This window comes from Callorhinus ursinus, unplaced genomic scaffold, assembly GCF_003265705.2.
Source record: "Callorhinus ursinus isolate GAN/ISIS: 27379988/994484 unplaced genomic scaffold, GSC_fseal_2.0 scaffold18, whole genome shotgun sequence".
Classification (NCBI taxonomy): Eukaryota; Metazoa; Chordata; class Mammalia; order Carnivora; family Otariidae; genus Callorhinus; species Callorhinus ursinus.
Genome location: NW_027397080.1, coordinates 34,863,083 through 34,889,366, shown reverse-complemented (window position 1 = coordinate 34,889,366; position 26,284 = coordinate 34,863,083). Strand labels below are relative to the sequence as shown.

Genomic DNA, 26,284 nt, shown 5'->3' with positions numbered 1-26,284 from the left:
ACCCCCATGCGGACAGAGGCTCCTGCACCCCAGACCCTCTCACACCTTGTCCTGTGTATTTCTCCATCATCTGGCTGGTCACCTGTGTCCTTTATCATAGGCTTTGGCACACTGGCAAACGTAAGCCAGTGTTTCCCTGAGTTCTGTGAGCCGCAGATGAACCCAACCTGAGGGGGGAATGTGGGAACCTGTAGCCCGGTGAGTCTGTGGATAAGCTGAAGGCCTGCTACTGTGGCTGGCATCTGATGCGGGGTGGTTACTGTCCACCTGTTGGTCTCCAGGCAGATCGTGCCAGAAGGGACTTGAGCTGTAAGACACCCAGCTGGCATCCTGGAGGCTCAGAGGAGGGGGGGGGACCCCGCTTTCCCAGCACAGGCAGGAAAAGCAGGGATATTCTTCTTACAACTGGACTGCCTTATTCTGAATACTGCCTAGGAACATGTGTAAGTGTCAATACTGTTTTCCTGAAGACAGTTTATGGCCATGGTTGTCGTTAATACCCGTATCTAAGCAAATAATTTGAGTATGCTTATCTACTGACTACAGATTATAATTTTTAAAATCAAGAGCTGATTTTTAATGTGAATTGCTTCCTTCTTGTCCCTATCAAGATCAAACTAGATCATTGGTTTGTGTTCTACGAACTTTCATCTTAAAAAGGCCTCATGAGTTTTCCTTGTCAAAGGGAGAGGGGAGGGCAATTGTGGATTAGAACACGGGTCACACTGTAGCTCTGTGATCAGTTACAATGAACTCCTTATGAAATGGAATATATGAATCAATACTTGTGAAACCATGTCAGATCTGTTGCAAGATATTAAAAATGGCAACACAGACCTACTTTCTTCAGGATTTAGGATAGACCTTTGAAGAACATGATTCCAGTAACATTATAATCAAGTGTCTTGCATATTTTCACCAGAGTCTAGAAGCCAAAAGAGCAACAAAAAAAAAAGCAAAGTAATACAGTCTTTCTTTCCATAATTTACTGGGATTTTCATAAATGGTTTTATTTTTATTTTATTTTTTTAAAGATTTTATTTATTTATTTGACAGAGAGAGACACAGCGAGAGAGGGAACACAAGCAGGGGGAGTGGGAGAGGGAGAAGCAGGCTTCCCACGGAGCAGGGAGCCCGATGCGGGGCTCGATCCCAGGACCCTGGGATCATGACCTGAGCCGAAGGCAGACCCTTAACGACTGAGCCACCCAGGCGTCCCTCATAAATGATTTTTTAAGAACTTAATTTATGGGGAGCACTTTGAAAAATATACCAAGGTTTCTGGGGTGTATTTCTAAGCAGAAGACATTATGTATTTTGTAGCTGAATGCTAATTTATGTGATTTAGAATAATACTTCTATAAAGGAGTTATATTCTCAAAGAGCTGGACAAATAACAGGGATGTTAGTAAGGCTCAATCTGAGAAAGAATCATGAAGCATCAGTCAGTTCATACACTGAACTAAGTACATTTTTATAAGGCATGATTTTTTTCTTAATGGAGTTCCAATGCCAATTATCTCCCCCCTACTGCCTCCCCACCCCAGATTCTGAGGATATACATTGATGATATTGGTCTATTTCAAAACTTACATTTCCCGTACAGAGTAGCTCAGTGATTTTAGCACCATTCTGTCGCCCCAGTAGTGAACAGCTCAAGTCCTAACAGCTCAAATAAATAGCAGTGCAGACAACTCCATTGATCTGGGCACAGACTGCTATCATTTCAATCACTTATTTGGCACATGGTAGAGGCAGGTGAAGACAAAGTAGCCACACTAGTGCACTAGATTACAGCCAACAGAATCATATAATATAGCCTTTATGTGTCACAGTAACAATGAGCTGAGACCCTCGTATCCTCAAATGTGTGAAGACAGCATTGCCATTATCTGCTTCTGACAGATGGAAACTGAGGTGCAAGGAGGCTGGTACCTGCCCAAGTCTGGTTCCTGGGGCTTGGAGCATCTGCCCAAGTCCTCTGCCCTGAGCCCCTGCTCCAGATATCCACCCAGGTCACCTGCACCAAGCCCCGGTATGGGATATCTGCCCAGTTCCCCTGCCCCAGGGCCACTGCCTAAGTCCCCTGCCCCAAGTCCCTGCTCTAGTATCCACCCAGGTCACCTACCCGGAGCCCCGGCTCGGTATATCTGCCCGGTTCCCCTGCCCCAGGGCCCCTGCTCCCAGGACCACAGCCCGGGTCCCCTGACCCTGGGCCCCTGCTCCAGGCATCCTCTGAGGACCACTGCCCAAGACCACTGCCCGGATTCCCTGCCCCAGGGCTCCTGCTCCGGGCAACCTCCCGGGACCACTGCCCAAGACCACAGCCCGGGTCCCCTGCCCCAGGGCCCCTGCTCCGGGCATCCTCCCGGGACCACTGCCCGGGTTCCCTGCCCTGGGCATCCACCTGTTCCAGGCATCCACCCGGGTCCCCGCGTTGAGGCCCGTACCCGCGGGCCCCCGAGCTGCTTCTCCAGGAGCCCCGAGGCCGCTCACCAGGTATTTGCCGTCCGGGGAGAACTTGCAGAGCAGGCTGGAAAGCTTGAACACCTCAGAGAAGTTCATGGCGGCCGCCGAACCCAGGCCCAGCGAACCTCAGGGCAGCCAGGACTGCCGCAACCGCTACCTGCGCGGCCGGAAGTGACGGAGGACGGAAGCATGGCGCAGCCTATCAGGGCCCCGGGTGCCCGCGCGGCATTGTGGGGCTTGTGGTTCGCGCGGTCCCGCGCCACCACGCTCCTTCCCGCCCAGGCGGTCACCTCCCGCTGGGGTTGCCAGAAAAACGCAGCGCGCGCGCTCAAATTGAATTTCAGACAAAAAACGAATCATTTTTGTGGATAAATGTTCCCAAAACTGCATGGGACATACCTATACTAAAAAAGTACCCCCTTATCTGAATTTCAAATGTACATGGACGTCCCGTGTGACTGCATTTACATTTATATGTATATTTATACTTATAGGTAAATACGCTTATATGTAAGTGCATTTACACATAAATATGCGTTTGTACGTGAATACGTAATAGTGCATATACATATATTTTATACATGGTGTGTAAGTGCGCATTCGTTTTTCTTTGTTTTATTTTTTGTTTGTTTTTTGTTTTTTTAAGCTGCATTGGGCAACCCCGCCTATAGCGAGGCCCTCGCCTCACCTCGGTACCACCCACGTCTGGGGAGAATGATTTGGACGCTGACTCCGCAGGGCCGTAGGTCGAGCGCACCTCTGGTAATTCTCACGCGCGCCGTCTGCATTTGGACCCGCGCAGAGGCCCGAGCTGGGCCGGGAACCTCGGTCAGCGTCGCGCACCTTGCTCGCTCCCCTGCGAGTGCCTTGTCCTTTCGCCCTCCGGGAACCCCTGGTCCTCTTTCCCAGAAGAAGTCTCCCCCCCAGCCCTGGCCAGGCCCTGCCAGAGCCTCCGCAGCCTACTGGGGCGCGCGGACCCAGACACTCGCGTTCGATCCTCCCTCTGGGAACCCAGACCGAGCCTGGCTCCTCCGCACACCTCAATGCGCACAGTCCCGGGCCTGCTCCCTGCGGACGTCCCCCAACTTCCTGGAACAAACCGGTAGGGGTGCGTGTACGCGTCCGTGTAGGCGGTGCCAGGCTTTTCTGTCCCGGGCCAAATCAATCCGTGTATGTGATTCGTCCTTGTGTCCCCAACCCCCGCGCCTCGAAACCCGGAGGTGAGCAGTAAAGGTGTGCAGAAGTGAGCCAGGCGCGCTGGGTGAGATGCGGACCCTTGCGGCCGGAGTACCCGGTCTGCACCAGCCCGTCTCGCATGCAGTTCCACAGGCGACACTGGCGCGAGGGTCACGCAAGCCCGGGGACAGCCAGTTCGGAGGCAGATAACGGGTCCCATGAGCACCAGAACGCGGTGCACAGCAGGTGCCTGCAGCAGAGAGTCTCTCCGAAAGTGACATGCGCGTCGGTTCTGTGGCCGAAGCCCCGCCCTGCATGGGTCCCGGCCCCTGGAGCAGTAAATGTCACAGGTCCGAGGGAAGACTCGGCCTGAGGCGGGTCTCTGCGCGTAGAGAGCAATTCCAAGTGCATAATCCCCACGTGTCGCCGTGGACACCCACGCGTACCTGCGCGAACGCAAAACAGAAACCGGCGCCCGGGGCCAGCTGGCGATGGCCAGGGGAGGGAGCAGAGTGCGGGCCGTGACCTGAGAGTGTTTGCGTCACCAGTTACTCCTTAGCGTCCAAGGGACACAACCTCCGCCCAGGAAGATCGTGGGCTGGGGCCAGAGAGTTCTCCCAGAGGGTCCCCGCCGATCTGCAATGCCGGGCGGGGCCACGACCTCGGCTCGGTGACAGTGTAGACGTCGCGCCCTCCTCCGGGTCCCACCGGAGACACCCGGGCTCAAACGGCCCCACCCAATCCCCCCCCACCCCCGGCCCTGTGGCCACGACCCTCACCCCAGTTCCCAGCAGCTAGGGCGGATACTCTGCGGACCAGGATGGCCCTTCCCCTGCTCCTTGGAGTCTGAGCGCCCCGCGCACGGAGGGACCCAGAGCCGGTGCGGGCGGGAGCACAGCCCCGGGTGTCGGGAAAATGCGGCGTCTAGGGGAAAGCAAGGCGTCGGGACGCGGAGTCGGCTTCTCTGCCCGCCCTCGCTCCCGCGCGCCCTAGCCCGCGCCCCCACGCTGGCCGAGGGTAGCGGTCCCCATCTCGTCGGCGGGAGAGCCCCGGGGCCCGCCCCGCGTCCAGCCCGGGGTAGGCGGCTCAGCAGGCTCCGCGGGGGCAACGCGCGCCAAAAGGCGGCGGGAAGGAGGCGGGGCAGAGCGCGCCCAGGACCCCGACTCGCACTCGGCCAGCTGGGGGGGCGGGGCGCCGGCGGCCACCTCGGCCTCCGCCCGGCCCCGCCGCCCGCGCTCCTCCCGCCGCGGTGAGCGGCCCGCGCTGCCTTCCCGCCCGGCCGGCGGCCCAAGGCGCTAACGCCCGCGGCCGCCCCTGCCCGCGGCGCCTCCCCTCCCCGCGCCCATATAACCCTCCTGGGCAGCCCTCGCTCGCCGTGCACCCACTACGGGGCCACCGCCCGGCCGGCTCCGGCGTCGATGCCCCCGGCTCCGACCGCACCAGGTAGGAAGCGCGGCAAGCCTGCGCGCGGGGGCCTAGGCGTGGCGCGGCCTGCCGGGGCCGGAGCGCAGGGCGGGGGGCACACGGGCTCCGAAGCTGGAGGTTGCGAGGAGGGAGCAAGCGTGCAGGCGCTGTGAGAGAGAGTGACGTAGGGTCTCCCTCCCGAGTCCAGCCGGCTCCTGGGACGTTGCGCGGGTGGCAGGGAGCTGGCGGAGTTCAGCCCGCCAAGAGATGCGGGGTCCTGCCAGAGTGCCTCTGGGGCCAGGAACAGCCTCGCTGAGATTCCCGGAGGGCCTTCCTCCAGCTGACCCCTCTCCACCGCAGCTTCTGAGGGGAGGCTCGGTGGGGGTGCAGGTGCGGGTGGAAGTTGGTGAACGTGCGGGTCGCTGACAAGCTCCTCCACGCTGGTGCCCACTCCGTCCGTACCCGAGAGGGCCGTACAGATCCTGTCGCGTTACTCCGCTACTCCCCAAGGCTGAGACCCAGTGCTCCCCTGGACCGGCAGAACTGGGCGTGACCACCAAGCCAGATCCGTGGAGTCAGTTATTAAGAGGGATGTTTCCAGAGGGGCATCTCCAGGTGGTTCAGAGCTGGCCAGGGGTGCCCGGCCTGTCTTCTGAGTCTGTTCCAGGTGGAGAGACGAGGGGCAGAATCAGGCCCCCCGGCCCACCCTGGGGAAACAGCTTCTCCTCCTTTGCCTTGCAGCCACTGTCCTTTCAGTCTTTGGAGGGAGGAAGCTATTATTACCTTCTTACTCAGCTTGTATTTTTGCCTGGTCCCTAAGTGGATATGCAGAAAGCATTCACTTGTCTACATAAATAGATGGGTGACAGGTAGACCATTGTCAACCAGCAAGGGGCCAGGGAGACAGTGCATGGTTAACTTCCGGGGGGTCAATCCGTCCAAATGGACTATGTCTGTTTATTAAATAAACATTTGGGAACCATTAGCACAATTGGTTTTGTCTACATTGGGAACCATTAGCACAATTGGTTTTGTCTACATTGTTGCTGTTTATTTATTTAGCCTTAATAATTAGCTTTGGAAGAAAATGAGTAAACCAAAATATATCGCACTACCATGCTGAAGTTGACCGTTACGTCCAGCCACCTGTCTTTTGATCTACTCATAAAAGCTAAAAAGGCATTACATTGAGAACAAAAGGACAGAGTGTTTGAAATTTTGCAACATACGAATTTATGGATTGTGCATGGGATTTTAAAAATAAGAGGCTGCAGAGCTGTGTCTGCTCAGTCATCCGTCGTGGGGGCTGCCACAGGGGAGCTGGCCTGGCAGCTGGTACGTGTGCATTGGCCACAGAGCACTTAGACCCTACTCGCCGTCCCTTCTAGGGAAGGCTATGGGGAACAGGGTAGTGTCTCCAGATTCTGAAGGGTGCTCATGGGAAAGCCATTCTGGTACAGAAGTTAAGCAGGTAGATGTGGACGTCAGAATCCTTGGGTCCAAATCCCCTCTTCTCCACAAGGCAATGCCTGGCGTCCACTAATTGGGCCAAAAGTGATGGCTGTTGATCCTGAATTGGGAGAGCCGGGAGCCTGGGGGAGGGGGCAGCTCCGGGTGGCCAGCAGATCTCCCCGTGGAGGGAGGGAGCCGAGTGGCTGGCATTGAGGCAGGAATCTGCCCAGGGCTTGGGCGGAGGCTGATGGCCGCTGTTAGGGGCACTGGAGTGAGGATGCCTCAGTTCAGGATTTATTTATAGAGTATGCCCCACCCACATCCAGAATGGATTTATTATAACATTGAACACATGTAAACGACGCAGCTAAAATGGAGGTGGAGAGTCTTTGGACTTAGGGAGAGAGGCAAACATTCACCCCAAGGTTCTGACACCCAAAAGGGAACTCATTTCATTGGTGGGTGGATAGAAGCAGCATGTTTATCCACACGGGAGACAGTTTCAAGGGGAATTTATCCTCTAGATACTTATATGACAGTCGTGGCTAAAATAAAGTAAGGGAGAAAAAAGCCATTGCACATGGTGCATTGCACAGTGAACTTTGGGTTTGCAAAAAAAAAAAAAAAAGCAGAAGCATTTTCCAAGTGTATTTATTCTATCCAGCCCCCATGAAAAGAGAGGGCACACCTTTATTTCCCAATTCGGGCATTTCTGTGGGAGTGCTGGGTCGATATTTTAAAATATGTTATTTTCTGATGATTTAACTTCATATAGCAAAAAAGGGAAAAAGAAACAAAGGAGTGGTTAAGTAACGCGGAGCTCCCCTGCTACCCTAGGGGTCACCTCTCTAGGTGAGAAAAGTTTTATGGCAGGACCCGTCCTCCCTACCCCCACCCGGTACACTGTGTGATCATGTACCCTTGCCAAGTGCATCCAGTCCTGCCCAGATTTCTTTAACAAGCACAGAACACACATCTGTGATTAGCAGCATCTACCTGTGTGTAACCAAAACACACAACAACGTTGCCTTTGAAAAGTTTGCCTTCTTAAGTAAGTTATGTAGGATGCCTGGAAAATCTTTTCTTCGTGTGTTCTGTAGAGGAAAATGGGTTCTGGTTTATGGAAGCTCCCTCTGCTCATTGGTTATAAACTTTCCGTCTTCCCCCCACCCCCTACCCACTATCTGGCCTGTGTTCCTTGGCAGAGCAGACATTTGCTTGTCAAAAGTGCTCTCTTTTCCCGGACATGCTGCCCTAAATCACACACCCAAAGAGAAAAAAAAAAAAAATTCAGCCAAACAAGTGTTGGTTGAGCACCTCTGATAATAGGTAACATTTCATCAGTGGTGGCTCAACCTGGTGTTTAGCTAAATACTCCATATACTTTTTTCCCTGCAATGCTCACAACAGCCCGCAAAGTAGATGCTGAGAGTGCAGACTTAACAGAGGGGCGGGGAGGTTTCAGCAGCTTGCAGACTTGCCCAAGGTTCCAAGCTGCAGAGTGCCCAAGGGGGGGCTCCCTCCGGACCTGGACCCATGCAGCGAGAACGGGAGACGTGCCCTGACCCTGGTCCCGGGACCCATCTAAACCACAATGTAGAATTCCGGGGTGCTGTACACTTGGGTAGCTTCCTTCGTGCTTAACTGAAAAATGAATATCAGCATTCCCTCCGAGTATGAGTGCAGGCAACAAGCCACGATTTCAGTGGTGCCTGTGGTTTTTTCTCTAAGAGGAATCACCAGTATTTTCTTTGTGCATGACCCTTGCTGCAGAAATCTCAAAATTTCGTCTGTGCTTGTCACCAAGTTGAAATTATGAGTTCTTAGACCTGGGGGGCCTTGTCATTTCACCAGTAAAGAAGTACAGGCAGAACTGGATCACAAACTTGCTTTTTAAGTACTTTGATAGCTATGTTAAGTTTCCTGGGGCGCCATAACTAATTTACCACAGGGTGGGTGGTTTAAACAACAGAAGCTTACTCTCTCTCCCCGTCTGGGGGCCAGAAGTCCCACATTATCGGGGCCTGGCCCGCCTGGGGCTGAGCGAGCAGAGCAGCCGTTGGGGTCCTGTGCTCCTAGCCCAGATCCCGGCTCTGCCACGCACGACCCCAGCGCGTCCCCGGCTCTTCATCTGTGTGGGAGTTGTGGGCCCGCCTACCTCCCTGAATTGTGCCCTGTCTCTCTAGGGAGGCCCTAGCCTTTCCCTCCTGTGAGTTGCCGTGGGAACACACCCGAACCCCCCCGGAGGGCGGACACAAAGTGCCCAGGGACTTCAGCTTCCTCCTACCTCCTCCACCAGCCAGGCACAGAATACCTGGGCACTGCCCATCCTGCCAGTGCCACCAGCCAGGGTGCAGGGGCCCAAGCGGGCAGGGCCGGGCTGGGTACCCTGTGTAGCCGGGGGCATCTCTCCTTTGTGATCCTGCTCAGAGCGGCTGCAGGTGGCAAGTTCCTGTCCCTGCCGTCACCACCCAGTGCCAGCTGGCAGAATCGCTCCCTGTGGCCCTGGGTGCCTGTGGGGGGGGGGGCAAGGGGCTCTAATTGCTCACCTGCTGCTCCAAGGTGCCAGGCAGCTGGGGAAGCCTTTGGCTAATTGGGCAGGTCGCTTCTCCTTGGCGGAGAGAGGGTTGCACTGAGTCCTTGAAAGTGGGCAGGAAGGATGCCCCCTCACCTGGCCTGCCCCATTTCCTGGGATTTCAGAGGTGACTTTCCTGGGCTATGTTTTCTCCATTGTTCTGCACAACATGAGCAAGACCCAGGGGTTTCTCTTTTGCAGGCTCAGGGCTCACCTGGGCAGCGCACGCTCCAGGCGGGCTGTGGGGGGACAGGGAGGGCTGTGTAAGGTCCCGATGTGGGTCCTGCCCTCCTGTGAAGTGATGTGGGGTAGAGCAGCTTGAAGAGTGTGGGCTGGGGGCGCCTGGGTGGCTCAGTCGTTAAGCGTCTGCCTTCAGCTCAGGTCGTGATCCCAGGGTCCTGGGACCGAGCCCGGCATCGGGCTCCCTGCTTGGTGGGAAGCCTGCTTCTCCCTCTCCCACTCCCCCTGCTTGTGTTCCCCTCTCTCACTGTCTCTGTCAAATAAATAAATAAAATCTTAAAAAGAAGAAGAAGAAGAAGAGTGTGGGCTGGCCACAGAGACAGGTGTTCCTCCTGCGGAGGAAATGGCAGCCCTTACTAGCTTGCATTGGGGCCACAAGAGAGAAAGGTGCATTCCCTGTTTAGAAAAGGGGGCAGCTGGTTAAATAAACAGATTTGCCGGGCCAGGCCAGGTGGCCAGGCAGTTTGTGCTCCGAGGGCACCTGCAGTATGCGCATGGCAAATGTGGAGTCAGCTCCGCAAATCACAGCACGGGGGGCTGCTAGTCATTGGGATGTAAATGGAAGGGAGCTCGGATGCTTGAACAGCTGTGATCTGTGACACTCTGAACCGCAAGCTCCCTTTCCCTTAGTGCTCTCTGCTCCTCTCCTGGCCCTCACCACCTACAAAAGCCCCTAATTAGTCATCTCCTATCATTTTTTTTTCTTTCGGAGGAAGGCATGCCTCAACTTGCTCCTGGCTTCTTAATTTTTGATCAGGGATGCTCCTTGACTAATTATTTGGCAGTAATGAAGGAGGAGGAATGGAGCCGGGAGCCGTGTCCCTGAGCTTTCAGACAAAGCCGCAAATGTAAAAATGAGGCATTGGTAAACAGGACGCTAATTAGATTAGTATGAAAATAATGGATTCTGATAAAAATAGCCAAAAGGTCAATTGTGAGATTGAGGTCAATGTAAGTCCAAGAACACGGTCTAATCTCACTCTGGTCGGTTTGATGTTTGAAAGTATGAGAATAATAGAGTCTCCTCTTGACAGGAAAACGTGCAGGTAAGTAATCTGAGGGAACATGTTTTATAAGAAAGGTGCAGTGTGAGGGGGCCGTGCCGGTAACTGGCTGGGAACCCCGGCAGGCTGCTCTTTCAGAGTTTTGGGACTGGCTGTCCCCAGAGTCATTCTGAGCAGCAGAACCCGCGGAGTTACCAGACTGCTGCCGCCTTTACGTTATTGCAGAAAACCGCTCCGATGTGTTTCTGTCTCCTCATCAGTGGAAGCGATGACGATGATGGCCCAGCCAGGTGCAGGAGGCGGGGGTGTGGACCCCTGCTGTGCCCTTTCTGACTTGCCAAATTTTGTACTATTCGATGGCATTTCATCGGCAAAACTTCATGATGGTAAAAGGTGACAAAAGTTGTGGTGAGGGTGGCTGGCTTAGGAATCAGCCAGAAACGGGCTCAAATCCACCCCAGATCTTACTCGTGTGACCCTTTTTTAAAGATTTTATTTATTTATTTGACAGAGAGAGTGAGAGACACAGCGAGAGCGGGAACACAAGCAGGGGGAGTGCGAGAGGGAGAAGCAGGCTTCCCGCCAAGCAGGGAGCCCCATGCGGGGCTCGATCCCACGACCCTGGGACGATGACCTGAGCCGAAGGCAGACAGACGCTTAAGGACTGAGCCACCCAGGCGCCCCATGTGTAACCCTTTCTAAGCTTGGCTTTTGTAAGATCAGAGGAAGAACAGTCCTCCCCAGAGGCACTGTTGGGGAGCTGAGGGGAACCGCCATGGTCCAGGAGCGCTGCCCACGGCCCCTCATCCTGGGTGTCTCCTGGCCTGGTCTGGGGGCGCCACAGGCTTTGTAAAGCTAAACATAGGCTCACCATCCCTTATCCCATATCCCTGGGCCCCTGGTGTTTCAGAATTCAGACTTTAAAAAAATGTATTTTAGAAAAGTAACACAGTACCTGAATCTTACATTTTATGACAGCACCAGTGGGTCTGTTGGAAACACCACACAGCCGAGCTCTCCCCGTTCCTACAACACAAAGGAATGTTTACCCTATTTTGGGCAGCCAGGGGTCACGGGGAGCTTTGGGTCTGCCTGGAGGAGTCTGCCCTAGACGTAAGGAAAACCTAGTTTTCCAAGCTCTCTGGATTTCAAAATTCACAAAAAGGATGTAGAACCGAGCTAGGCTGTATTTCACTTAAGACTTAATTTGTCCACTCGTGCACGATCGTTTGCTACGGAGCACCTGCTCTTCCCCGGTGCGGACGGTCTGAGCAAGCAAGTGGGGGCCACGTTCAGGGCTCACCAGACCTTAAGCCCCACCCCCACCCCCACCACCTAGGGCCTGGGAGCAGCCTTTGTTCATGGGGGTGGGGACGGGTCTTGACGGTGGGGTGGGGGTCGGGGGACAGCTGGGAAGCAAGGGGGCCTGTCCTCTCTGCTTCTCCAAGCCCGGTCCCTTGCTCGGCGTTTGGAAACCTGCCAGCAGGCGTGCCAAATGTGGCAAAGATTTAGCCAACCTGGTGCTCAGGAGACGCCAGCCCAAGGACTGTATTGGGCTGTGAGAACAGAGACAGGCACAGCCTGGGCCGCCTGGCCGGCTCCACCGGTGGAGCATCACAGTCTTGATTGCAGAGTCATGAGATCAAGCCCCACACCGGGTGTGGAACTTACCAGAAAACAAAAAGAAAAGAGGAAACACATGAGACTCAGGAAGTGTGTGCAGGCGGCGGCACCTGGCCCCTGTAATGGTTTTTAGTTCCCACAGCGCTCCCCCTCTCACCCGCCGGTGTTGGAGAAGTCACCTAACCTCTGAGCCTCCGTCTTCCGACCCATAAGAGGGAGGTGGGTTTTCTCGTGGGGTTGGCCTGATAGCCAGTGACTGATCTGTGTAGGAGGCAGAGTAAGCAGGGTGGTAGGCTGGAGGCATCCACGATCAGCTGGCTGGGTGACTTCCCAACATGCTGTTGGGAGCCCGTCCCTGTACCGGGGAGGGGGGCTGCTGATAAACTTGGGAGGAGCAGGAAGGGCAGCTGGGCGATGGCGTGCCTGGAGGGGGTGAGTGGAGACAGGCCCTTCATTCCCCCATCTCCCCTCACCCTTGGCTGAAGCCAGGCGATCTCTGATGGCAGAGAGGAGGCGTGTGCTGTGTCTCAAGGAGCAGGACCGGGAGCCCTTCACGGGCAGGAATGAGGAAACACCAACCCCGGGTGTGGTTGGCTTCACAGTCTCCAGGCCAGTGTGAAGCTCGGCGTCTGCTCGGGGCCCCCGGTGGCTTTAGCTGACTCCCACACAGATAGCTCACAGGATGTGTCCCTGAGGGGCTCCCTAAAGCACCCACGTGCTAAGGCCCAGAACCTAGAGTCACGTTATTTCATGTGACAAAAGGGACTGTGATTCAATCGCGGACCTAGAGGTGGTGGCGAGCCCGGAGCCCCCAGCTGGGCCTGTGTCATCACAGAGGTCCCGGTGAGCCCGAGGCAGGAGGGTCCGAGTTGGAGGGGGATGTGGCCATGGAGGCAGAGGCCGCAAGGATGCGCTCCGGAGCTGCCGGAAGGGGCCGCGAGCCACGGGGCGCGGGAAACCCTGGCCTCTGGGAGAGGGAGGTACAGGGAAGCAGCCTGCAACCACTTTGACTTTGGTCCCACATGGCTGTCCTGGGACTTCTGACCCCAGAACCCGAAGACAGCCCGTGTGCGTACGCGGGGACGGGGGACTCAGGTGGAGGCTGCGTCTGCCGAGCTGGCCTTCTGCTCTCCTCCCGCTCAAAGGACGCACAGGTCTTGGGCAGCGGGTCACACTTGGATCTCCCAGTTTAATATTGGGCCGTGGCCTGGGCGAGTGTCTTGGGAAGAGCCCTCCAGGCACGTGATACAGCGGCAGGAAGGTGTGTAAAAATGCTTGTCTGGCTCCCCACTGAACGCCCCACCCAGAGCTGACGGCCATCCTCACACTGTCAGCTGTCCTGTGGCCAGAGGCCCGCCTGCCGCCATCACTTGGGGCCACCCACCCACCCTCGGTCCCTGACACGGGGTCTATGAGCCCTCAGTGTTTAGGGCTGTGTCTCCGCTCCAGCTCGGAGGGCCGAGCCCCAGCGAGCCTGGCCTCTCTCCACAGGGGATGGCTGGGGAGGAGGGCACGCCGGGACGTCACCAGCACAGGAGCCCGGGTGATGAGCCCAGAGTCGCATGGCTTCAGGGAGCGGCCGCTTCCGGGAGGTGCGGGTCATGGGGCCGACCTGCTGCGGTCCACGGCCAGCCCAGGGCGTCCTGGCAGCGCCCCGGGTGAGGGCAAGGCAGTGCCTGGCATCCCACTGGCTTCTTCGCCTCCTTTCCCAGGACCAGGGAACCCCTCCCTCCCACCACCACCCGCTGTCCCGTGTGGTCCTAACGCCTCACGCCTGCACGTGACTCAGGCAGCCTCGTTGCACATGTGCACACATAGCTGCCCGCAAACGTGGGCTGTTGGGCGGCACTGGTTCTGTGTTCAGCAGGAGCTGGGGAGCCCATGGCTGCGGCCTGACCCTTCCCCCAGGAGCAGCCAGGGAGGAAGCCTCTTGCTCTGGTGACTCGCGCAGATGCCGACCTCCCCCTGCCCTCCCCGGGAGTCAGCTGAGAGGACCACGTGTCCCTGGCATGGCCTTCCAAAGCGTGTGCGTGCGTGCACACAGCGTCTTTGATGGGTGGGGGGCTCGGCTCCCGCGAGGGTGGCCTCTTCAGCTGCCATCAGATGGAGGGGTGGGGGGCGCCATCGGGGCCAAGCGCCCCGCTCCCCGACAGTTTCTCCTCACGCTTCACGGGGCAGCAGGGCCCTGCTCCATGGGCTCCAGGAATTGGGGAAGCCACCGCAAATGACGGTCCCCAAACTTGCGTTACGTGGACCTGTATTAGTTTTGGCTGCTGCCATAATATTAGCCCCGATGTGGTGGCTTAAAGCAGCGTAGACGCACTTCCTGTACTTCTGGGGGTTCAAAGTCTGAAACCCGTCTGCCGACCTGGAGCACGGCTGTGTTCCTTCTTGGGGAGAAACATCTCTTGGCCGCTCCGGCGTCTAGAGGCTCGTGACTCGTGGCCCCTTCTGCGAAGCCAGCAGGGCAGTGCCTGCTCGCCCCCCTGTAATCGGGACCCCGTGGTTGTACGAGGCCCTCCTGGGCAATGGAGGGTGCTTCTGCCTCCAGACATGGCCCTTCATCCCATCTGCACGGTCCCCTTGTCTCGTCCATTCAGAGGGCCTCAGCTTTCCATGCTGCTGCCCATGGGGGGGTGGGGAGGAGACGGAGATTAGTCTCCCAAATCCGGGCCTCCTCAAAGTCCTCCTGACCAGCAGTTAAAAGCATGTGCTTGGGAAATCCAGAATGTGGTGTCAAGGCCGCCTATCACGTTGAGTTATCTGAATTCACCGTGTATGTGCGTGTGCACGTGGGCAGGAGAAAAACAGTTGAATATCAACAATTTCCTGCTCAGACCTAATATTGAAAAAAAGGGGTCCTTGAGTGTTCGAATCACCACGTGACCACCTGACATGTCACAGGTGCAATGGTACAACCTGTAGAAATTGCTTTAGCTGGAGGGCCGCCCGAGGTTGAGGCCGGGGGAGAGTCACGGGCTTGGTGCACCGTTCTCTCTGCTTCTGCGTGAGCGTGGATGGACGCCTCTGCAGCGAGGAGCAGAAGAGAGGCGTGCGCACGCGGGCCGACGCAGCCGGCTCCCATGCCGTTCCCCCCCCCCCCCCGGCGGCCAGGAGCCTGTCACCGGGTCACTGTGCAGAGGGCATGGCATCGTCTGCCCGCCTCAGGGCTCCCAGCCATGCTCCGCCCCGGCCGCCCCGGGCTCCAGGCTGGCCTCCCTGCTTCCTTGGTTCCAGTGTCATCGCCTAGGTGACCAGGACGCTGCCACCACCGCCTGCCTGCCCAGCCACGGGCTGTGGGCCTCCCAGCTGCCTCCCCTCCACACCGACCTCGACCCTCGGGGCCCAGGCTCCCGCCAAGGTAGGCTTGGGCTCAGCCAGGCCCAGCTCTCTTGGGCCTGCACCTGGGGTCCTGTCACCGCCTCCCTGCCACACAGAGGCTCAGGGCCACCCCAGGGGGCAGGGAGTGGGGGGCCCCGGGGCACACGTGGCAGGCAGGCAGGCTGGTGGCCAGGCCAGAGCAGGGAGGCCATGCCCGGGCTTCCCCTGACGTGGTGAGGAGCACCAGCCACTACGGGGTGGTACTTTGCAGAGCCACCTGCTCCCAGGGGGCCGTGGGTGACTCAAGTGGCCCAGGCAGGGGGGCCAGGCTGGGTGGGGGCAGAAGTCCTTCTCGTGCCTCTGCCTGCACCCTGTGGGCCTGCTGGGAACTCTCCACTTCCTGCCGGGGAGGCACTGCCGCCTGCTCGAGGAGGACACCACTCCCTAGCTTCTTGGGGCCAACTCAGCCTTGTTCCTCCAGGCTCACTCACCTGCACGGGGCCCTAGAGCCTGTCCAGACCCACCCCTCTGCTTCGCCTGGCTGCCTCTGTGGAGACCCGGACAGCAGGGCTCGCTCCCTATGTCGGCGCACCTGCCACCACGGTCCTGCCTACACAGCTGGACTCCTGAGGTAGGGGGTCGTCAGGGTCCTGCCATACCTGCAGAGGGACGGCTATGGGGGGTCCGAGGTGAGGAAGGCAGAGAGCGTGCTCCGTGGGTGAAAAGGTGTGGGGCGGCTGAGCAGCGGTCCCGTGCCCTCCCTGCATTAAGGGGAGTGGCCTTCTGGGAGCGCTCATGCAGGTGTCACCCAGAGATAACTCACTTGCAGACGCGCAAACGGCCCTGCAGCCAGACAGGCAACCACGCTTTGTACCCCTGAGCCAGTCCAGCGGTCCTGCCAGATGCTCGTGCATAGCTCAATCGTGTGTGAGGGGTGTGACCATCACTGCCCCACAGGCCGGACGAGAGAAACCCCCACACAGGCATGAAGCTGGTAGCGGGCTGGGGCACCTGGATCTCTAGCTAGGTGGAGGTTTACTAAAGAGTGCATTAAGCGGCGGGAATCGGCTTGTAAGGGGGTCCTGGGGCAGGCCCCGCGTCCTTGCCCCTCCCTGCCCCTCTGTACCCCAGCCTTGTCCACTTGTTCTGTGTTCCTCCAGCTTACCTGGATCCGCCAAGGCCCGCCTCACTGACCACCTGCCTCTGGGTTCCCCGGGCCCATGTGTGCCTGCCGGGGTGACCTTCCCACGAACATCCCACTGTGCCCCACGTGAGCTGAACCCTGAAGCTTGCTCCCCGGAGTCCATGGGCTCAGGGCCCTTCATGTGGCCTCCAGAGGGGCCTGTCCCTTCTCTAGCCTGACTTCCCTCCTCCCCCGACCGAAAGGCTGCCAGGGCCTGTCGTTGGCCGAGCCCCACTCCACTGGTGCCCATCGTCCCGTGGCCCCCCAAGCTCAACGACAGCTTGGGAGCCCTGCAGATGGCCACGCTGATGTGGGCCTTCACGTGCCCTCATGCTGACCTTGGCCATGGTCCACACCCGTTCCAGGCACCCTTTACACTGGGCGGTGAAAGCTGGTTTGCTTGTGTGTCCCCCAGTAGCAGGGGCTCCTGGAGGGCAGGGCTGCCTGGTGGGAGCCAGAGCAGGCTCCAGCCCAGCCTTGGCACTTCCAAGCTGTGTGGCCCAGGGCAGGTGACCCACACTCTGTGCTGCCGTAAGAGCATCTGGAGAGTAGGGGTGCAGAGCTCTCCCCTTCCTGCCATGTTACATGGAAGATTGAGGACAATAAGTACAGGGGTCTCCGGGCTGGGGCTGGGGCAGAGGGAGTGTGCAGTAGATTCTGGGTGCCATTATCAGAAAGACACCCCCAAGGCTAGGGGACAGGGGACAGGGAAGGGGGCAGCGGCAGCTCTGTGGAACGCTGATGGATGTTTCTGGAGGGAGGGATGGATGGACGGACCAATATCATGGCACCTTGGGTGAAGTCAGATGTGTGGCCGACTTCAGAGCACGCAAGGGACAGAGTGCGGGAGTCAGACCGAGCGTGTCGGCAAAGGAGCTCGTGTCCCGACTGGGAGCGGGCAGGGTGGTGGGGGGAGACTTCAGGCGGCGTGTTTCTGGGCCCAGAGCAGGCACCGGGGGTGCGGGAGGCACAGGGTCTGCACAGGTGGGGACACGCCTGGGGGGGGTCTCCTCCGAGGAATGTGCAGGTGTCCAGAGAAGGGTGCTGGGTGGGGTGATAGTTTGGGAACCGTCATCCAGAGCACGGTTGAAGGAGCTCACATGCTTGCCTGGCAAAGAGAAGATCCCGGAGCATAGAGCGGCACCTCCAGCGAGGACATGCTGGCCTGTGCAAGTGTGACCCCCCGGGGCAGAAGCAGGGCCAGGGAGGGGAGAGCGGGAGGAGTCACAGGTGGGAAGGACAGCAGTGCCTGGCAGCCCAGCAGGCAAGAGGGCGGGGTCTGGCCATTGGCCCCGGGCCCCATGGCGACTCTGTCCCAGTGGTCCTCAAGGCAGAGGCGCCTCCGGGGAAGGCAGCTATTTACCCTCCACAGACGGGCACTGGCTGCCCCCTCAGTGTTCCGCGCAGCCACGAGCCCTCGGGGAGGGGGCCTCTAGTAGAGGGAGCTGCTACGGGCGTTCTGAAGGTCTGTCTCCAGACCGGGACAGGGGTCTGTCTCATTCTGCAGGCACCTCGTTCCTGGACAGACCAGGGCAGGGGAGCGTCTGCTAATGAACTAGGGACAGGGCAGCAACTTGGCCCGGCCTCTGTGCTTCGCTGCCCCCTGAACAGGGCTTGGCTTCTTCTTCCTCCACTGACACCTGATTCTAAGGAACCGTTGGTCAGCTGGTAATCACTGCTGTTTCTCAGGCTCCTAGGATGTGTCTGGGTCAGTGCCCTGCTGAGCACGTGGCAGGAGACAGAGCCTCCGGATGGGCAATATACCTATCCAGGGGCTGTAGAGCAGCAGAGGGGGGCTGCGTGGGCGTGGACGGAGAGGGAGCAGGGAGCAGGGTGTGTGAGGCAGTGCCGAGCCGCCGAGCGGAAAACCACGGGACAGGAGCTGTGTGGCCGGGCATGACCTGCACGTGTTGGGTTGGGGACACTGGAGGAAGGATGCTGCCAGATCGGCAGAAGGCAGGTGGCCTCAGGGCGGGTCGGACTTTGAGATGCTGGGTGAAGAAGGGGGTGGGCAAGGGACTTCCCAGGCACAACGCACAGTGTGCAGGCTGGGGAGGGTCGGGCCAGGTGGAAGGCAGGGTCAAGAGCAGGGCTGCTGGAGGCCGGCGGCTGGGTTTGACCTTCGGCCCCAACTAGCTGTGTGCCCTTGGGCAGATGACCTCACCTCCCTGGGCATGTCTCCGCGTTGACGTTGACAGTAAAATGAGCTGCAAATTTGCTGGTCTCACTACTCCCTCGGGGATGCTGTAGGTGGTTAGTGATGCTCGGGTGTTTCTTGGTTTACTTCCTCTGCCAGGAGCTGCTCTGTGACAGCCCTTTCCTGCCGGGTGTTGGGGTATTCACTGGTGGGTTCCCAGAACTGCTCCGCCGAACGCTTCCCCCAGCCAAGGCCCGAACCCGGAGCCCTACGGCCCTGGGCGGCTTGCTTTACCACGGTTTCCTTCCGCAAGTGTGAGAAGCCCACGTGCTCAGGGGGCTGACGCCGTTGCCCTGCCCCACATGGGTGCTAAGCCAACCCCTAGACTCACACCCAAAGTGCTGGCGCCCTCACAGTCCGCAGCACTGGGCCCGGGCGCCGGCGGAAGGCCACACGACCCTAGCCTGGCTGCAGGAGGCCATTTGCCGTGACGGAGCCTGGCGGCCGGGGTAAGAGACTGGCAGGTGAGGAGCAGCAGGGCCAAAGGGGCTCTGGAGTCTGCCCCCTGCCCTGCCTTCGAGTGGGCCCTGGCCCAGGAGGGAGGGCGGGAGGGCAGCTTAATCGGGCCCCTCCTGCTGTTTTCATATTTCACAAGTGCTCCCTGGCCCGGGGTGGGGAGGCTAAATTTGTCTCTCATTGCCAGCGCCCAGTCTCCCCCGGCATGGGCAGCGGGCCAACCGCGAGCCGTCTCAGGGTGACCGGAGGCCCCTGGCCACGTCCTCCTCACCAGGCCCTGCGGACCCTGCCCTTCTGCAGGAGGTCCCCGGCGCAGATCTGGCCAGCCCTGGCCTGACCCACCCCACCCCACCCCGCGTGGCCAGGGCTGCCCAGCACTCCCGTGGCCACATGGCCTGGGCCACAGGCCGGAGGGGCGGGCACAGATGGCCGCTGCCCTGGGTCGCTGAGGAGGGAGGCACTTGGGGCCGTTCCGGCCGCACCCCACAAGGTGAGGGCAGCCCCTGTTCTGGGGGTGGTAGGGACAGCAGAGGCCCCTCAGCGCCGAGGGCCCCGGGAGGCTGGGCCCCGAGCGTCCTGCTGGAACTCGGCTGGGGGAGAGTGCTCTTTCCAGAGGGTTTGCCTGCCCCCTGTGTCCTTGCCTGCTGGCCGCCTGAGCCCTCCACCCAGGTAGGGGGACTTCTGGGCACCAGAGCATCCTCAGTCCCCTCGAGGCCACAGGGCTGATTGGAAGGGGCCCGGGAAGGCCCAGGGGTCCCTTCCCGCGATGGTCTGAGTTTACTGAGCAAAAAGGGGACATAACGGTGGGAAGGAGCCCGGTCATACCCGTGGGGCGTCAGAAGAATCGTGGAGATGGAGTGTTTGGGGGTGAGGGTCAGGATGGATCTCTTTGGGTCACTTTTCCACTGAACTGAAGGGTGCTGCCTCCCTCCCTGGACGCTGGTTTCCCGAAGGCCTGGGTGCGGGCTGTGAGCCCCGCATTGGCCGTCCCTGCGCTCTACAAGCAGTGGGAGGGGGGACAGAGGCTCGGGCAAGGAGTGGGGACTGCCATCCCCATGAACAGTGTGATGCTCTTTGTCGGGGGGGTCACAGGATCCCCAGCTTACCGGAGGTGGTTTTGGAGCCCGGGGCCAGTGGAGCGGGCAGGGACACAATCCCACCCACCCAACAAGGCTCTGCTGTGAGGCACACGGAGAAACCCGCGCTCCACTACCTGGGAGGCAGAGGAAGGGGGTCCTGATTAGGGATCAGGGAGGACAGTGGCTTCCTGGAGGAGGCTGGGTCCTGGCCTGGCCCTAGGAGGACACAGATAGGGCAGGGGGGCAGGGGACATGTAAGGACAGGGTGGGGAGTGGGGAGGAGACACGTGGCCTGGGCGTGACGGGCGGCGTGAGCACCCGGAGGCCCCGTCCGGGGCCTGGCCAGCAGCAGCTAGAAGCAGTGGTGTGGCCCCGTGTCTCCCCTGTGTCCCTGAGCCCTGATCTAGAACATTCTCTGCTGTGGGGGGACTGCTGTGAATTGTAGTAGGGTGCTGAGAAGCATCCCCTCCCCCACCAGTGGTGACAACCGAAAATGTTGGCAGATGTTGGCTGGGGGCTCCATCAGAGACCGTTGGGTTGCGGACTCAAAAACCCGGGGAGGAAGAGGGGGGGGGGGGGGGGGGGGGGGGGGGGGGGGACGGTCTGCACCTCCACTCCGGCTCTGGGCTGCACGATGCCTACAGCCCACCTGAGCTCTGGGGGTCCTGGAGCCTCGCCGGCAGCCCCACGATGCCCCCTGAGTCACAAAGATTTGCTCGAAACTCCTTGAGGTGCTGCAGGGTCAGTGGTGCCCGCAGCCCGGCCCAGCACCCTGAGAATGGGGACGCACATGGCACCCTTTCTGGTGGGTGCCTCTGGCTTGGTGGTTCTGGGCAGGCCCATGCATGCCCAGCGGTGTCTCACCCCACGCTTCCTGCACCCACAACCTTACGCTGCAGGGCCCCCTGCTCCTCGAGAGGTTGAGCGCACTTTCCCTCCAGAGCAACTCACCCTTCATCGAAGGGCCCAGGCAGCCAAGGGCGCATCTGCACTTTGCACCTCGGTTATGACCTAAAGAATGTTTCCTTGGGAGTCTGTCTTTCCCGCACTAACATGTGATCTTTAAGATGATCTGCCACGTTTGCAAAAGCAATCGCCATTAGGTCCAGGAGCCAAGTTTCCATTGAGTGTGTTTCCAAACTTAAAAATGCAGGTCATTGGTGTTCCTTATGAGGAGCTCTTCTGTGTCTCACCTCTGCTGTCCTCCGTCAAAATGACGCGGTGGGTCCAGGGTAGGTCCTGCCCCTGCCCTGAGGACAGAGGAGGGGGGCCCATGGGGCCGAGGGGCAGTGCCCAGTGAGGGGCCCCTATCCTCGACCCGACGTCAGCATTTCCTCTTTCTCATGCCCTGGCAGGAGTCCCCAGGGCCTACGGGAACAGGGCATACAGCTCCCTTGACTCGTGGTCATGGGACCTGGGTTCACTGCAGCCAGCTCTGGGGAGCTTCCCAGGGACACTGGAAATCATGGAGTCAGTGGCCTCCTGGCTCAGGCCCCACAGCATCCTGTAAGTAGGACAGAGCAGGTGTCTGGACCCTCATTTTGCCAAAGTGAAGGACCTGAGCAGAAGTCACCAGCGGAGGCTGCTGACCACCCTCAGAGTGGACAAGGAAGGGCCCCCACGGAGTGGGGGAGCTGGGCCTGCGTGATGCCTTCTCCCTGAGGGTCTGTCCCAGAGTGCTGGTGAATACCCTGGTGCCAGTTAGAGATGCAGACTCCTGAGCTCCGCCATGGGAGCCCCTTGGTGTGGGGCCCTGGAATATGCGTTCTTTTTTCCTTTTAAGACTTATTTATTTATTCGAGAGAGAGAGAGCACAAGCGGGAGGGGCAGAGGGAGAGGGAGAGAGAAGCCCAAACAGGCTCGATCCCGTGACCCCGAGATCACAACCTGAGCCAAAACCAAGAGCCCAACCGACTGCACCGCCCCGGCGCCCCGAGAATATGCATTCTGATCAGTGTCTCTGAAGCTGGAGGCCCACCGCCGATCTTGGGGCAGTGGGTGAAGTCCCTCCAGGCCTGTGTGGCAGCTGTAGGGGCCTGTGCCCGTGGCTGAGTGTGGAAGCCCAGACAGGCTTCTGTGTCTGTCTGTCTCTCTGCGTCTTTCAGCTCAGAGCCGCTTTGCAGGCAGAGAAGGAAGCAAAGATAACACTGGGTAGTGGCAGCCGGTTTGACCGGGCACCCGGTGGTCTCTCCGAGACGGTGGCCTCTGAGCTGAGCCCCAGGTGCTGGGCAGGGGCCTGAGGGGGGTGAGGTGGGTGGGGGTGGGCTCTGCGGTCAGGGCCTGCTGGCCACAGCGAGGCACTTGGGGCTTCATCCTAAGCACAAAGGACAGCCCATTGGGGCGGGTGGTTAGACAGGGAGGGGACAGGGGTGGGGCACTTCAGGGGCCAGGGGTGGACCAGGGAGGGCCTGGCCTAGGCAGGGGTGTTGGTGGAGCAGTGGACATGAGGTCCTGGGTTTGGGGATAATTTGGTGGAAAAGCAGCAGGATCTGCTGAGCACAGAGTCTGATGACCCCATGGAGTTCCTCCCTGCCCCTCGCCAGGGCCCCAGGCACTTGAGTATCAGTTTCCTGCTGCCGTCCAGTGTGGCTGGGCCGGCTCTGTCTGCCCTGCCCCCCGCCCTGCTGTCACAGCAGGTGAGTGGTCCCCAGGCCAGAGCCGGGCTGACCGGGTGCAGCTCGGGGCACAGCAGCAGGGCGAGGGGGGAGGACAGGTACGCTGGCTGTGTCCCCTGGCGGTTGGGGGGGGCTGCTCTGGAGTGCCACCTCCCTAGCCGTTCCCTTGGGAGGGAGGTGCAGGGGCTGGAGGCTGAATGTCTCCCCTTTCCCTGTGCCGGCTCCTGGACGCTGGGCTTCGGGGGGGACATGGAGGGTTTTCCTTTCTTTGCAGCTGGTGAGGTAAGTACCTACCATGTGCTCTGCAGCACTGAGTCTTTGTGTTTTTGATTAAATTTTTTTATGGAGTGAAATTCACGTAATATAAAACTAACCCTTTGAAGGTGAACCGTGCAGTGACATTTCGTACAGTCACAGTCTGTGCAACGCCTCCATCCAGCTCCAGAACATTCCACCGCTCCCAGAGGAAACCCCGTCCCCCTTCGCAGTCACTCCCCGGCCCCCTCGGCCCAGCCCCCGGTACTGGAGACCTGCCTTCAGTGCCTGTGGGCTTGTCTGTGGCGGGCGCGACGTTCGCGCAGCCCCGAGATGCCTGCTTCCCTCGCTCAGCAGGATGTCCTCAAGGCTCACGCACGCAGAAGCGAGCCCCCACGGTTCGTTCCTTCCCGTGGTCGACCGATACCCCGTTGTGCGGATGGACCCCGTTGGTCTATCCGTTCGTCCGCTGGGGCTCATGTGGGCTGTGGCCTCTTTCGGCCGCTGTGATTAGACTCGCAGGGTCTTGCTGACCGTTCGCTGTGTGACATTAGCCAAGTGTTTTCCATCTCTGGGCTTGGATGGTCCATCTGCAAATTGAAGAGGGTGGGCCCAAACGGGGCGAGAGGAGTCTCCTGTCGGCGCACTCCCTGCACACCCCAGGGCCGCTCGACTAATAATCCCTGCTCGCCCAGAAAGGGCCAGCCTTAGGGAACGGCTGGGGGAGGGTTTCTGCCGAGCCTCAGCTTGGCGGCTGGCTCCACAGCCCGGCAGCTGGTGCTGTTCTACCAAGTCCACCCCCTTCCAAATGACTGGGTGGCCAGCTCCACGCCCAGCACTCCGCTCCACTGGGCTTTGGACAGCTCAGCCCAGGGGGGGAGTGACCTCCCCAGAACAGGAGACATGCAAGGGAGCATTGCCCAGCCTTGTTAAAGCCCTTATGGGCTAGGGCACCTGGGGGGCTCAGTCTGTGGAGCGTCTGACTCCTGGTTTCAGCTCAGGTCGTGATATCGGGCTCCGCGTTGGGCTTCCCGCTCAGCACGGAGTCTGCTTGAGATTCTGCCTGCACACGCACACGCTCGCTCTCTCTCGAGTAAATAAAAAACAAACAACCCCGTGGGTAGATCTTGTGCTGAAGGTGTGTGTGCAGTGTGGGGGTGGGGCGTTGACTGAGTTAATTCTGAATTCTGAGGAAACCACTCAGTCATTTCTGTACATACAGTTGTGCTGTGTGATCTCAGCGGTCACTTAACCTCTCTGAGCCTGCAGGAGAGTTGGTTTGGGGCCAGTGCTCTCTAAACTGCCAGTCCCAGGCCGTCCTTGCTTGGCCCGCCTTAGCGCTCGGGCCAGCCCCTGGGGCAGCCCTCCTGGCCCGTGCCACTGCTCCTGAGACCAGTGGCCTGGCACGTGGCAGCCCCCGGGAGAGTGCCGCAGACCTCCACTAGCGCCCGCCTACCTGGGGACAAAGTGACAGATTGCAGGTGCGCCCTCCCTCCCCAGGCGGCTGTGGGCAGGTCTGGGCCTGCCCGCTGGGGCACTGCCAGGCGGACCGTGGCCAAGCCAAGGACCCGGAGGCCGGCTCCAGGGAGACACCATCTTGGCCTGGGTGGGGCGGTGGGCAGGGGGGGCTCTGGTTTCCCTGCCCCTCCCCACCACGGGAGGACAGGGGCCCCGGGTGTGCCTGGCCTGGTCCCAGGATGGCAGGCCCACTGTGGGGTGGGAGCTGGGTGTGGATGCTCTCGGGAGAGCAAACCCTGGGGACAAAGGCCAGCCTGTCTGGGCACCCCAGGCCCTGGGCATCTCCTGTGACAGGGGGACCACCGTGCAGTGATCCCACTCCAGTGACAACTTCACAGTCTTGGCCTGGGGTTGCCTCCTGGGGTCCAAACTGCTTTTGTGTTCAGGCCACAGGGGAGGAGGGCCCTGTCTCAGAGGTGGATGGCTGGCTGACATCCTACAGCCACGGGGCACAGCCAGCCTCAGACCCGGCTCCAGCCTCTGGGCCTGCCCTATACATGCCCTTCCCAAGAGGGCGTGGCCCAGGATCTGAGCTGTCCTCATGTCCTGGGGCATCGGGAGCTCCCAAACCTGGCTTGAGCCCTGAAGGCCAAGCCTAGAGACACAGTTCATAGTGATAGAAACCCCTGCTGCCTGCGGCACCCCCCCCGACGTGGTAAGCGGGAACCATACTGACTGTGAGCCTGCAGAGCCAGGAAATAGCTTCCTCCATAGGTTTGTCAGGACATTTCAGTGGCAAAGTAGAAAATGTGTCAGCTCCTGAAACCGTTCGTCCAAGGGTAGGACGTGGGTCTGGAGCCAGGCCTGCCCCTCTGCTAGGTGGGGTCCTGCCTGGGAAAGGGGAGGATGAAGTGGGGCAGAGGCCATCCTTCCCAAAGCACCCACTGTCCTTCTTCCTTCCTTGCAGAGTGAGCCGCCCTCCGGGCTGGGTGCCGAGAAGATGTCCCAGCCCACCACCGTGGACGAGGGGGCCACGTTCGAGCATCTCTGGAATTCCCTGTGAGTATTTCCTCCAGCCGGCAGGCTAGACTCAGGCTAGATGAGGGGGAGGCGGGGGATGCTGGTGTGGGCTCTCTCCTGGAGATTCAGAGTCCAGAGGAGTCTGGGCCAGGAGAGGTCCAGGGGACAGAGCTCAGGTGGGGCCACGCCTCCCTGGTGGCCTAGCCCTGGAGAGGCCAGTGGAGGAGGGAGGGGGGCAGAGGAGACAGCCGGCGGGCTGAAGGGCAGGCCCCCTCTGAGCTGAGGGCCAACCCCGAGCCCCAGGCCTGGGCGGGGCTGATGGCTCTCTTCCTGTATTCCCAGGGAACCAGACAGCACTTACTTTGACCTGCCCCAGTCCAGCCAGGGAAATGATGAGGTGGTGGGCGGCGCAGAGGCAGGCATGGACGTCTTCCACCTGCAGGGCATGACTACACCTGTCATGGTGAGTGGGGCTGCTGTGTGTGGAGGTCTCGGGGTGGGGGCGGTAAGCGTGGACCATGCTGACTAGGAGCCTGCAGAGCCAGGAAACAGCTTCCTCCATAGGTTTGTCAGGACATTTCAGTGGCAAAGTAGAAAATGTGTCAGCTCAGGAAACCGTTCTTCCAAGGGTAGGAATGGATTCAGGCATAGCTGGATCCGGGTGTAGGAATGGTTTCAGGTATGGCTGGATCTAGGTGTAGGAATGGATTCAGGCGCGGCTGGATCAGGTGTAGGAATGGATTCAGGCATGGCTGGA

The 26,284-nt window shown here is 59.5% G+C and overlaps 2 protein-coding genes across 13 annotated transcripts in view; one reads left to right on the top strand and one right to left on the bottom strand.

Moving 5' to 3' along the window:
- The window catches only part of WRAP73 (WD repeat containing, antisense to TP73), a 14,275-nt gene extending 11,617 nt beyond the window's left edge, over window positions 1-2,658 (bottom strand). For 3 of the 5 annotated variants that reach the window (XM_025857129.2, XM_025857130.2, XM_073903462.1), the window contains exon 1: window positions 2,497-2,658. In XM_025857129.2, the coding sequence (XP_025712914.1) occupies window positions 2,497-2,565 (69 nt within the window). In that variant the 5' untranslated portion in view covers window positions 2,566-2,658. Of the gene's footprint in view, window positions 1-2,450 lie in introns of all 5 variants that reach the window. The other 2 variants (XM_025857131.2, XM_025857132.2) reach the window with 2 other exon arrangements.
- A 2,137-nt stretch (window positions 2,659-4,795) lies between these two features.
- The window catches only part of TP73 (tumor protein p73), a 65,710-nt gene continuing 44,221 nt past the window's right edge, over window positions 4,796-26,284 (top strand). Inside the window, exons 1-5 of one of the 8 annotated variants that reach the window (XM_073903457.1) lie at window positions 4,796-5,088; window positions 15,746-15,895; window positions 16,425-16,534; window positions 25,475-25,566; window positions 25,870-25,990. In XM_073903457.1, the coding sequence (XP_073759558.1) occupies window positions 25,508-25,566; window positions 25,870-25,990 (180 nt within the window). In that variant the 5' untranslated portion in view covers window positions 4,796-5,088; window positions 15,746-15,895; window positions 16,425-16,534; window positions 25,475-25,507. Of the gene's footprint in view, window positions 5,089-11,708; window positions 15,305-15,745; window positions 15,896-16,424; window positions 16,535-18,971; window positions 19,109-25,474; window positions 25,567-25,869; window positions 25,991-26,284 lie in introns of those variants that run through there. The other 7 variants (XM_025856169.2, XM_025856168.2, XM_025856171.2 and 4 more) reach the window with 7 other exon arrangements.